The 13,201-nt window shown below is 41.9% G+C and overlaps 3 protein-coding genes across 3 annotated transcripts in view; all 3 read right to left on the bottom strand.

Annotated features, from left to right (window-relative positions):
* Nucleotides 1-2,970: 2,970 nt before the first annotated feature.
* Nucleotides 2,971-3,613, bottom strand: s100t (S100 calcium binding protein T; the record flags this gene model as incomplete). The annotated part of the gene is made up of 2 exons (XM_079227795.1): nucleotides 2,971-3,360; nucleotides 3,452-3,613. The coding sequence occupies 2 exons, from the start codon at nucleotides 3,611-3,613 to the stop codon at nucleotides 3,199-3,201; spliced, it is 324 nt and encodes a 107-aa protein (XP_079083921.1). The 3' UTR covers nucleotides 2,971-3,198.
* Nucleotides 3,614-5,995: 2,382 nt separating this feature from the next.
* Nucleotides 5,996-11,002, bottom strand: LOC306744389 (protein S100-A16). The gene is made up of 3 exons (XM_079227013.1): nucleotides 10,859-11,002; nucleotides 6,644-6,765; nucleotides 5,996-6,531 (listed from the first exon to the last, which is right to left on the bottom strand). Exons 2-3 carry the CDS (start codon nucleotides 6,761-6,763, stop codon nucleotides 6,376-6,378), a joined length of 276 nt encoding a protein of 91 aa, XP_079083139.1. The 5' UTR covers nucleotides 6,764-6,765; nucleotides 10,859-11,002; the 3' UTR covers nucleotides 5,996-6,375.
* Nucleotides 11,003-11,981: 979 nt separating this feature from the next.
* LOC306745023 (protein S100-A11-like) overlaps nucleotides 11,982-13,201 on the bottom strand; it is a gene marked incomplete at both ends in the record, with an annotated part of 1,675 nt that continues 455 nt past the window's right edge. The window contains one exon of the mRNA XM_079227749.1: nucleotides 11,982-12,116. Within this exon, the coding sequence (XP_079083875.1) occupies nucleotides 11,982-12,116 (135 nt within the window). The remainder of the gene's footprint in view (nucleotides 12,117-13,201) is intronic.

The following is a 13,201-nucleotide window of genomic DNA, read 5'->3' as shown; positions in this document are numbered from 1 at the left end:
TTACCTTTATAGTAACGTTTTTGCAACGAACAAACTGTTTTTCTTGGATGAAGAACAAGGAACACACCATCATACTTTTACCTGCAGTTTTTAGTCCAGATGTTTAATGGACTGACCTCCCCTTTCTGGTGGAAAGGTCCCTCCCTGCTCCCCTCTTCAGCCAGTCAGGGAGCGAGGATGCTCTGATTTACTCCTTGTTGGACCTTTACGCCAGCCTATCAACGCTCTCTGCTCGACACTCAACTGCTTAATTGACACATGACATGCCCGCCTTCAACTATGACATTACCCATCCTCGGTATTGACTGATGTCAGAGGGAGCTAATCAGAAAGGGAAGGGAGGTTACTATCAAGGTTCTTATACATTTGTTTTATTTTTCCAGAAATCCACTACGCCAGTGAGCTAATTCAGTATATTTTATCATAGCATAGCGGCTTACCACAGTATAGCATTAGGAATATATTATTAAGATTTCTCTATGTGTTAGCTCATGCAAGGGTCTGTTGCTGATAGAGAGGCTATGGTGTGTTGTATGATTGTATAGATTCAACAAGAATGTGATATAAACTGTACTACACAGCCTGTGATGCGCACACTAACACAATATGTGTACAAACAACAGATTGTGAAGGAAAATACATCGAGGAGACTTGAATTATTCGATTTGCATTCGGTTGCATTATTCGATGAAAGGGATAAAGTAATATATGCATGGACGGGGTTATGCTCAGAGAGGTGTGCATACTAAATAGAGGACAGCAGCAGCCTGCTGTGCCAGAGTGCACAGCTGCAGTGAGATGAGTTCAGCGCCAGAAACACTGAGGAATCTGAGCCAAGATGGTGGATGGGAACTCCCAAATGATGGACAGTGGAACATGATTTCCCTCAGATGAAGTATCTACTGAAGAGTGTAATTGTGATGGAGTAAAGATCAATGTTAGAAAAAGTAACATGTAAATCAAATTATATTGATGGAAGAAAGGGAATTATATCATGAAATTAAGCTATTATGTGTATTATTCTGTAATTTCATATTTCAGTATGTAATCTTCAGAGCATACATGTATGCTTACGTGTATGTGTATGCGTGCCCCACACCCAGATGCATTATTACATCTGTCAGATACGATGTTCAGAAGAACATGCTGTATGTGTCGCCCCCTCCCTTCTGTTAATTTCTGGCAATCTCTCTCCAATTCTCTCTCCTTCATCTGGTCTTCCGCAGACAAACACATTCCTGACATTTAGTCCAATTACAATAACGATTACCTTTATTCTCTAAAGACCTTTTCATTACGACACTTTTCCTTTTAATCATGGGCTGGCTGATTTGTCTTATTTTCACAATCTTCCCAGGTTCCCTGACAACCAAGCAAGACGCAGAAGGCCCTTTCAGGCATGCAGGGAGTGGGGGTGAATTACATTTTCAATAAATAAGAGAGAAATCACAAGAGGGCCTATGCTCAAGCAGTCGCAATAAGTTACAGATGCAAAATCAGAAGCAGAAATGAAACAACTTGACTTTATAATGATGTTGCATACTGAAAATAGAGGATAATCTGACCACAGCAAGCACAATCCAGATAGTGAGGAGGAATAAAAAAGGATAAGCAGAGACAAAAGACTGTTCATGTTGTTACTCTGTAGGAAAGTCACTATAAATGCTGTCTTATCCTCAGTCACTGTCACTCGCTGTGAGTTTTTTTACGGTCGTGTGGCTGCAGTCTGCAGCTCCCATCAGTTCTGGACTGGGAGCTGTCTCTCTCGTTCTGTCTCTAGAGGAGTGGATTACCCGGGGGGATCCCCAACTGATCCCCAAGAAGTGTGAATAGCCTGTCAGAGACCTGTGAAAACTGTAGCCTGCACTGCTCCACACGGACAAAGTGCTGCTGTCCACTCTTTTTCTCTCTCTTTGACCTTTCCACTCTACTTCCTTTCTTTTCACTTCCTCTCCCATCATGCTCCCCCATCTCTCACCCTTCTCCTTCCTGACTCTCAAATCTGCTCCTGTGCACACCTAACCAGTCCAATAAAGGTTGTAGGTTCAGATTACTCAAGCTACGTGTCTGTGTGGCATGTTTTTTACTCTCATACTTCCCTAATCCTAACCTTGCTCTAACCTTAAACTAATTCTTCATCTTAAATTGTGATGGTTATTCGTGATGGTCGTTATGGGGTCGTGGCGAGTCCCCACAATGTGATCATGTAAACAGATTTATGTCTCCACAAAACAAGAAATCAACACATACACACACACACACACACACACACACACACACACACACACACACACACACACACACACACACACACACAAACACACAGGTACGTTGGTAAATTCCAGTATTACCCAAATTTCCTATTAATCTTACACCACAGGATAGAATGAAAGAAAGAAACGTTTCCTGGCTTTCTAATTTTCAGGCTGGCAACTTCCTTTATTATATACTCATAAACACACCCACATCCCACAGTACTGTTTTTTCTTTCTAGAAAGTAGGACTTTTAAATAATCATGGGTGTAGGGCCCAGCCAAGGCCACTTCAAGTTCTTGTTATTCTGCTGTAAAAACAAGGTACAGTTGGTACCTGCTCAACACCATGATTGTCACACCAGAACAGAGATAACTGTTGAAGACTTAACTATAGCCTCTTGTAATGTATATTTCATTAATATAACGTAGATATCTCGTTGTTAGTGATTCACATATCTCATTTACATCCATCTACTGGTGAAATAAAGTGCTGTACCAGTGTGTGCGAAGCAAATTCAAAGTAATGCAACGCTCCTCTGTCAGATTCAATCGAGGGCTATGTGCTGCCACCTGGTGCCCACCATGTGTTCTTACTCATCTTCTCTGCAGTGACAAAGTACCACAAACATTGCATTGTTTGAGTAAAGGGCACATTTATTATTTCCTTTGCTTGAATGTGTTATAAAATACACAAACAGACAAAAAGAAAGAGCGATATATTCATATATTCAACAATGACAGGTCTTGAAAATGACTTAAACTCTTTAGATGTTCACATTGCAATACATACAGTAATGGAATATTGGACATTTACTGCTCACGGGACTATTAGACGTGTGTGTGTGTGTGTGTGTGTGTGTGTGTGTGTGTTTTGTGAACATGAAGTCCATGACATGATGACCTTCTCTTCTGTCTGAACTGTTTCCTCCCTGGAGCGTGTTCACTACTTCTTCTCTGGCTTGTCGTTGTACTCCAGGAAGAAGTCGTTGCAGGCCACAGTAAGAGCGCCGACCAGTATGATGAACTCTGTGAAGTCTACCTCCCCGTCATTGTTGGCATCTAGGTCTCCCATCACCTTATCCACTGCCTCCTTATCCTGGGCGTTCTGCACGTGTGAGGATAGATAACACGAATGTTAGCTGCGCCAGTTTTATACGTATGAAACTGTGCATTTGTATCCCTAAGCATCTCCTTACCCCCAGGTAGCTGCCAAGCTCTGCGGTAAGCATCTCTTTGAGCTCAGCCCTGCTCAGTGTATATTTGTCCCCCTCGTTCCCAGAGTACTTATGAAAGGTCTGGATCATGAGCTGCATGGCGTTCTCCAGGGTAGAGGTGTTCTCTGAGTTGGGCATAGACATTCTGGAGAAGGAGAAAGTGAGAGGAGGAGAAACCAAGAGAAGTCCATGTCAGTACTCCTGCCTGCAAGGAGCATGGAGGACAAGCCTGCTGCAAATCAACACATGTTAACGTCTCTTGCACACAAATGCATACACACACACACACACACACACACACACACACACACACACACACACACACACTCTCTTTTTTCTTTTAGACATTGCCAGACTGAACAATAGATGCATGAAGAAACAGACATAGAAAACTTAATCATAGGCTAAATCCCCACCACTGAGATAGCTACAACATTATCGGGGCTGTCTATCTAGGGACAGGATAGGGAATTTGAGTTGGAAACCCTGCACAGGGGTCCAGTTTGCGCGAGCTGTTTCCTCATCAGGAGATTTTCCTCTCTGCCGGTTGTCCTGATAAGATTCTGCTTCAGATTAAACAGATCCTCTGTTTGTTGCTTTGCTCCAGCGAGAGGACCTCTGGGAGTCAGGACATTGACAGCGGCCGCATATGTGAGCAGCTGATAAGAGTGAAACTCTAAGCTGGTAAAGCAACCAAACCAGGTTGAGAAGATGTGTCCAGGAAATGCTGAGGCAACCTGATCTGCCTTTTACTTTAGCTCCACCGGATGGCAGAAAACACCGGAGACAGGTGTAAGTCTTTACCTTTCTTGGACTTACATCACCTCTGAACTGTGAAGACTTTTACAAACTTTCCATCACATCTCACGTCAGTGTGCCCCGGTTGACACAATGATCTGCATTCTCATGAGTCAGTGGCATCAAAAAAACATCAAAAAGACATTTTTGGCGAGCTCTGTTCAAGATAAATTAAGGTTCTATAAGTTATCACTGAGTAAACAGAGCGCTTTTCCTGTCTTTGTTTGATTTGCACGAGTATTTTCAACAGGCAGTCCCACTTCCAGACAGCACTGTGCATTAGTAGCACCACTAAAACATACTTTCAAAAGGAAAAATAGACATAATCTCAGAGAAAAATACAGACACAGCTTTCAGAGTCGAAGTCTGTCCTCGACATCATTTCTTACCTGAGGACGAGTGATGGCGTGCTGGTCAGATGCAGAGAGAGAAGGCAAGAGCGACTGATGAAGAGGATGACAGGGGCACCGTCTTAAATACATCCCTCACTCCACCTATCTACCCCCCCATCCCTCTCCATCTCTGTTTACGCATCAGACACCTGCTGTCCTCTAAATGGACACATGAAAGATCCATCTGCCACCCTTCTTCAGAGACAACATATCGACAATGACAACATTATTGGAACTGTAAGTACAGCATTAGGTAAATTAATGTACTCCATAATATGACCACGCGCCAACCCACAAATGCAGATGTATACTTTAAAAGTGGGCTTATACTCGCAGATGTCAGGAAGTGTAAATAGATCATTTGGCGATGGAAGTAGTCTGCAACATTCATACTTTGATCAACTAAATGCATATCAGCATTTTCTAAGCACAGTGAGTATCCCGTTACCCTCTTGTGCAACCATTTGTACTTCTTAACAAAACAAAGAACAGGTTTGTAGGGAGTGCTACAGTAAATACAGTACAAGTACAAGTGCAAGATGTATCACTTGGTTATAAACAGCAAGGAGTGTTGGAGTATGTGTCTAGGTAGAATGTTCACTGGAGGAGGAGGGGGTCATGCCTGACACAGTATCCAAAGGATTAGTGTAGCACTGATGAATGGAGCCATCACACCGGGCAGCCATGCAGAGAAATACCTAGACAAAGACTCTGCAAAACACAGGCAAACACGCAAATCCAACACACATGAACACTTTCACAAACACATTCACACCTCAAGCTCCAAAACACACCACATGCAAGCAGTACAATGGATAGAGTGAGAGCCAAAGTGCATGAAAAGTGACAGAAACCCATATGATTATGTTTACTTGAATGAATGATCTCGAAGATCACACCAAAGGAAACGACATCAACATTAATGCACAAGCTCGTTTGATCCGCTGTCCTGGTAAATGCCTCTTCTTTTTTGTGTGTTGTTGCTGCAGTATATTGTGTCAGTGAGTGGGGCAGCACAGTGTGTGTGTGTGTGTGTGTGTGTGTGTGTGTGTGTGTGTGTGTGTGTGTGTGCTTGTATGCACCACGTGTGTATGTATAGTGTTGCAGAGTGGAGGATGGTGCACAATAGGAAGCGTATACTGTATGTCAGGATCTGGTTGCAATAGTTGATGCATCTAAAGGCTGCTGAGTTTGACTAGTCAGGGATATCACAGCTATATTTAGTAAGTGTGCAGGTCGCTATGGAAGGAGCAGGTATCATAGCAGCAGTGCCTGTGGGACAATGTCAAACCATATCAGAGACACCAATGCACACTATTTGGTTTCCAAGCTACATTTTATTTCATTTGGAAGTTACACTTGAATGTGAATGCTAATTAATAAAGATGGAACGCCAAATAAAGACTACACACAATATAATTTTATTATATAAAGCATTTATTTTGAAAATACAGTAAGTATCTTTTTTTATATTTTGTATAAAAAAGACACTCCCATCTTAGAGTCCTTCAATGTGTCCTTGACAATAGAGATCAATAAGGTGTGACTGAAATAGCTGATCTGGACCGACATTAAGAGCATTTTACAACTGGTTGATTAGATGTAAAATGATTATGGACTGTTCTTATGTTTAGAAGATTTGAATGAGAACAGATATTTCCCACAAAAAAACGCCAAAAAAGGCTGTTCATTTTCTGATCCACCAAACACAATCATCTATGGTGCATTTGCAGGGGTTGCAGACTTGTTCTCACTGAGGGAGCTAGCCAGGTAGCCAATCAGAGTGAGGTATTCCTGGAAGCTGACCTTTCCATCGTTGTTTTCATCCAAACCCTGCTGCATCTCCTTAACGGCAGAAGAGCAATTTGTATCCTGAGGATAGACAGAATATGTTAGTATGTATGAAAGAAAATTCTTCTAATAAACTGATTCATTATTTTTGTGCAGGTGATGTAATACAGCAAAATGTTACGTGGTTTCTTACCTCCATCATGCCGCCAAGCTGTTTCTTTACCAGTTTCTGGAAGCTCCCTCCGGAAAGGTTCTCCTTCCCATTGGCAGAACTAAGAAACGTGGTCACCACCGTCTTAATGGCTGACTCCATATCTAAAGAGATAGAGAGAGAATTAAGTCTTGGAAGTGTCGGGAAGAGATATGTCCATATCGTAGACACTCAGACGGCATGCCGTTGGGTACAGTTCCCAGGAATTGTATAAATATGAAAATATATTAAAATTGGGTCTTTGGTGGATAAAAGGCTCATTTCAGTTATTGAGTGCATCATTGCAAAAGAGAGTACATCATAACCTTGGAATCCTTGTGAATAACTGAATGATAGAAATCAGAGATTCATAATTAACTCTCACTATATATATATTTCACTATATAAACTCTTATAACTCTCATAATTAATTATATTATATAATGTATTACAATTATGGTGTAATTCAGCATTTCACTTAAGTTTTGCATGTGTGATATAACTGAAAACATTCTGAAATAAAATGCACGTTAAAAAAACATATTGTCCGGCAAATAAATAGTGATCTGCCAAGCAAACGTGTCTGAATTACCATTTAAGCCAAAAACGTGAAGATGAGACAAATGAAATGATTTGCCGTTGGATAGATCACTTTTTTTTGTATTAAATTGTATTTTATATGTTTGGGTATTCCTATTCTATGTTTGGATATGTCTCCTGAACATAAACATATGAGAAATGTGAGACACACATGTGACGTCAGCATAGGAGAGAAGGAGGAGCGGGGGCAGGGAATGGACAGAGTCTGGAGGCTCTCTGAGGTTAACAGAGCGAGAGAGAGGGAGCGATGGAAGGTTGAAGAGGAGGGGAGTCTCTGAGGTAAACACAATGGGAGCTCTGATCTCTGACGGTGGACATCTGATCCCCAGAAGCCATCGGGAGGATCCAGGTTCAGATTACGGCCTGCTGCCCGTCTGCCGCAGCACACCTCCCCTCACACTGAAGGAATACTCTGCATACTTTGCTCCAGTATGAACTGAACAACACCACATAGCTCTGATAGATTGAACCAGGCTAAAACATCCAGGTCTCCTGTTATTGACAGGGTCTCGCTTTTCTCAGAATACATTCTGAAATGTCACAGTCGGTGAAGCAGAAGTGTGAATGATAAAAGTGATACTTGCTGAGTTATATTTAGCTGCTTTAGTTTCAGGGTTCGGTTCACTAAAACACATTGATCAAACAGAGCACTCCTCAATAGTAATAGTAACACCTGCACTTTGCCCACTTTGAAAAGTCAAAAGCTCTGTTATCTCACAATGCATTGCACAAAGGAAACAGAGGAGCTAGCGCTAACAGCTGCTATTGTGGCTAATGTTTCTTTTCTGCATACCAACAGCATATTATAACAAATTGTCTGTTTCCTTTATATTGGTTTGTATACTGTGAGAAATTAGTGTAGTATTGGGACACATAGCTACAGTTGGATTGCCATCCATCATCGCGAGTATTGCATAATTTCCTGCTGGTACAAAAAGAAAATGGTTTTATTGTAAAGAAAACTGTGAAAAAAGTTGACTATGATAATTAGTATTTAATATGTACTGTAGATTATTGGTGTGTAGTATGGCATGAAGACAGAGATATTGATTTAGTCTAACTGGAAAAACAGCTATGAAAATGACTGTGTGCTGTTTATTTTGTCATATGGAAATGAGCCATAACATTATATCTATAGACCGTGTCGGCCAGTGCAACCTAATCCAGACACAATTCATCTAGCAGAGCGGTCTCTCGTGGTTTCTCCTCCCATCTATCTTTCCATTGTCTCAACAAACAACATCTCCAAAGCAACTGCTCTCAGAAAATTAAAGGCCTGAATAAATGCTGCAGATACTTGAGTAGAGTTGCTGATAAGTATCACAGCAGGGCTTTGCGAGGCCTTGCTGCGGGGTTTCCACTGTGTATCGGAAACTATCAGGGGTCAGCGGTGGCCAGGTGATGAGGACGGGGGCTTCTGGGGATGTTGTCGGAGAAACTGTAGAAGGTAAATCACCCATCTGACACAGATGCCACACCTCAATGCTTACACTATGCACCCGCTCTGGATGACACACAGAGACAGAAAGATAGATGAACAGAAAGATAGACGCGCACACGCACACACGCACATCTGAAGAAGAACACCAATTAGGACTCCTGTTGCATTAACATAATGACCGGGTGAGTGAGCTCGGGCACCCAAACCATGGATTCTGTTTCATGTCTCCCTGCCATGCCAGCACACACACACATGCATGCACACAGAGGTGGACACACGACTCTTTGCTACATACAAGTGAGCATCTGTCATCAGCATGCTGTTCATAATTATTTGATGGCTTACTATAATTGTCCCAACACCTTTTTTAATACCCGCTACAAGACGAACAGCAGCACGGGAGCAGCTCTATCCGTGCAGCCCATATATCAAAATGTCTGACAGGCCACCATCTATTAGCGTCCGTTCCGAGAGTAATGAGATGAACATGAAACCAAGTCGTCTTAGGTCAGAACCGGAGACATCAGGGCCACAGAATTACAAATGGCAGAGAGGAACATGTCATGGGCTTTGTCAGATAAGGGCAAGATGTGGCCTGACTGTGCAGAGTACAAATGAAGCTCTCTTTCAGCCTCTCGGCACATGTACTGCATTCAGATTCAGAGCCTGCAGATCATCATGACTCAAGTGTAATGAATGACTGTGTGAGACCCAGTGAGGTTTTTTTGTTTGCATTTCTGGTCCCTTTTGTGGCAATTTACTGGAATTAAGCACCACACATTGTCCAGTGAGTCACAACACTTTGGGCCAGAAACATTTTTAAATAAGCAATGTCTACTTTTGACCCACCACTTCCTGAATATATGAATTCTAACCAGGTTAAGGGTTTTCCCTTCTTTTAAAATATTTTTCAAGGCCTAAAGCTGTAAAACTATTGATCAGTAAAACTATCATTTGAGTTTTTTTTTTAAAGGAAAAATGTAATATAATGGTGTTTTTTTTTAATGATGTATCTATCCTGGTTCTTACAATCCCACAACATATCTGACATCCCTTTCGTGATCCTTACATGTGAACTATAGGCCTCAGATGGATTTAATTTAGTCAATTAAATGTTAAAAGGTTGTGGAGCTGACTATATAATTAGGATATTTCTGGCAGCACCCAAGAACACTAAATTACCTCTGAGTTTGTTTTGTTTTTTTACATACTTTGTATACTTTAATTAATTGGTTGCCCTCATTTTGTCATGCTGGTTGTGTCATATACAATAGTGCATTGTGTCTGCAGTGTGAAATGACGCTCTCAATGTATCATAGTGTGCACAGTAACTCCCAGATAATAAATCAAATAAACGTGAGAGTTTAGTCAGCGTTGCAAGCTGGCTTTAAGCCTTGACAAGTACAAACCAGTTTACACACAAGTCAGGTGGGGCCACCCAACCCACCCAGTCATCTCACCACCCCCCTGACTGTAGGCTGCCACACTGAGTGTGTGCGTGTGCGTATGCGTGTGTTTCAAGTCTCAGTGTAAGTTTCTAGACTGACTAGGCCATTATTGTGCGCTGCCACCAGATAGTTCCTGAGCATTGATAGATGCAGCGATCGGCTCCACCCTGGTCGTGTTGTTGGCGCTAAGTGTGACCGATTCCCTCCACGTTACCTGTCATCGCCCAGGTCGCTATATTTGCCGAGCCATCCGAGTCTCGTTACCGGAGTCTTATCATACCGTCAATAATTCAGACTGATAAGGGCAAAACCCGACCGCCAGTACAACGATCGGAGGGACTGTTTAACGGGGCTAGAACTAGTCCGCGCCGTGCGTAACGGAGACGTCGGGCTTGCCCACGTCCCACATTTACATGTCGTCCTAAGTAATCCTGACAATTTGTAGAGCGGCCAGAAGCAGGACTGACACACAGCGAATGAATAAGTCAACGTGAGTCGAGACTCCGGTTTCTCTGGAAGTGTAAAGGGATTGGGGTTCGATTACGGAGGCGAACCTGATCCTTGTGGCCACCAAGCCTGGTAGTGACAATAGAGACGCTCGCTAATTGTGCAAAATGTATGACGCAGCCGAGGAAATAAGATAAACTGATAATGTTGCCCAGAAACCCGCACAATAAAGTAGAGAGTAGACACGGCACCAAATTAGTATTCAGAATAAATCAGACTCACCGTCAGGACAGAGAAACAAAAGGCTAAACTGTTTCTGCAACTGCGCTCCTTCTTTCTCACGGACCCTCCTCTTCAGTCCTGCTCTAGATAAACCAGCAACACATATCTTTTCCGTGATTTAACTGCTCACTGGAGCCAACTTTTTTTTCCTTCATTGTCATAGGGCGTGTGCCTGGGAGAGAAAGAATGTGAAAAGAGGCGCAGCTTAAGCAACACTGCTCTTTTTTCCACCAACATTTTTGGAGGAAACATTTCCATTGTTTAAGAAAACAGAGCAAGACTTTCAAATTGGGTTTCATATTTTTTATATATCTGTTTTATACTTTGCACGTTCATCTACTTGTGTTTTTTCTGACATACTTACAACATGTAGGAACAAGAGCGCGCGCATGATTAAGTGTGCGTGTGTCCAAAGCTTTCCCAACAGACAGATGTATTTAAGCCACACCCTGAGACTTTACTCACTTGTGCAAAGAATGAAAAGATAGGGTTCAATAGAAATGAAACTTTCGAACAAGTTCTCAAATGAAGGCATTAGCAGGAAGAAAAACTCTTTTTTTTAAACAAATTGTTTTCATTTTATTTCCAGCTTCGAACAGAAAATCCTGCTCTGTGAACAACAAGCCTCCTGTTTGTGTACAGAGGGAGATGATGAGCATCACAAGATCAGTTTTTCAGTAATTACAAAAGCCATCTCACACTCACACTCACACACACACACACACACACACACACACACACACACACACACACACACACACACACACACACACACACACTTTCCATTCTGCAACTCCCTCTTAGACCTGTAAGCACATGCAGCTGTGTGCTATTGAGTGTGTGTGTGTTCTAGAAAACAGTTAAGACAGGTTCTAATATTGCGAATGTTGCCGATTGTTCAATAGTATTCTGTGACATTCTGTGCCGGTTGCTGGTGAGAGGACGACGTGAGAAGAGGCACAGACTACTGGTAAAAAAAAGAAGGTGATGTGCAGTTGAAACAGGCTTTTAGGGTGTTTTCCATTTGGCTGTTTTCCAATTTTTTTCAAAATGTATGACACAGACAAGTCAGTTACAGGCATACAACTGTAACAGAACTAACTGTATCTGAGGACAGCGCACTCTATTGGCTGAACCCCCCATGCTTGCTAGCAAGATGTCCAATCAGCTGCCAGAACTCCAGGAAGTTGAGCTCTCCATCACTGTCTTTGTCCAATGAGCTCATAAGCTGGTCAATGGCAGCGGGGTCAGCAGCATTCTGCAAGAAAACAGGAAGATACTTATTACATCAGATATAAAAAAAATAAATAAACAGTCATGATAGTCATTTTGGACAATATATTGGTTGTGTGTGGGGCGATGAGACTGGGGCAAGCTGACACCACTGGCACATACACCAGTTAAAACAAGTAATGCAACGTCAGCAGAGGCGCTTTGGCAAAATGAGCAATGGATCTGTCACCATCCAGTGGCCAAATGTTGTTATTTCAACAGTTCATGCAAGGAGAAACATGGAATTTTCCATACTTGTATTTAGTGATGGGCCTTGGGAGCTTCTACTTTCTGCCACTGCGCTCTGGTTTAACATGAGAACACAACCACAACTACACACGACTAGAGTGAAACGTCGACATCTCGAAAGGGCCTTTATGACAAATTCAATTGTTTTTGTGCTCTGGATCACAGGAAGGAGTGGAAAGAGTCAAATATAATTTTCAAGTACCGTTATTTGGCTCAGAAGTACAGTAAGACCACAGATATTAAACACTCTGCCCAAGTAGAAGAACAGAAGGCTTTTTGAACACGAGTATGACTAACAGTTCATTATGTGGTTACAGAAAAAAAGGGCCAATGCGGCATCCAGATGAAACCCATTTTAGTATGAATCTTATGAGGCAGATTTTTTGTGAGCAAACAAAGAGATTCAGAGAAATCGTATAACACGTTCAGGACACAAGCTTTTCCAACTCCTCCCCTCTGGTAGGCGCTAGAGAGCTATGTACCCCAAAACCACCAGACACAGGAACAGCTTCTTCTTTTTTTTGGGCTACTGTTGTCTTTAATGTATTTTTTTTATATTTATCTTGTTTAGTGTATAGTGGGTATAAGTACAAAGAGCTAAGTGAAACCGGAGTCAAATTCCATGTATGTGAAAACTTAGCTGATTCTGATTGTTCTGTATCTGTTTAACTGTGGCTTTCAAACAGGTGGCTGAAGAAGGTACTTTATCAAAAATTTGATTTACAAGGCTGGTGATGTTCTATGTTTTGATTATTGTCAACTAATCCCATGATGAAAAACAACAACAAGACGTTTTCTGTCTCGAAATAGTTTTGGATGTGA

This window comes from Taurulus bubalis, assembly GCF_910589615.1.
Source record: "Taurulus bubalis genome assembly, chromosome: 12".
NCBI lineage: Eukaryota > Metazoa > Chordata > Actinopteri > Perciformes > Cottidae > Taurulus > Taurulus bubalis.
This window is presented reverse-complemented; position numbering and strand designations above follow the sequence as displayed.

Bases quoted from the DNA above. Each gene is read 5' to 3' on its own strand.
- LOC306744389 (XM_079227013.1), bottom strand. From the start codon at position 6,763: ATGGAGTCAGCCATTAAGACGGTGGTGACCACGTTTCTTAGTTCTGCC. The intron at 6,532-6,643 runs GTAAGAAACCAC...GTCTATCCTCAG, and splicing joins AGCTTGGCGGCATGATGGAG to GATACAAATTGCTCTTCTGC.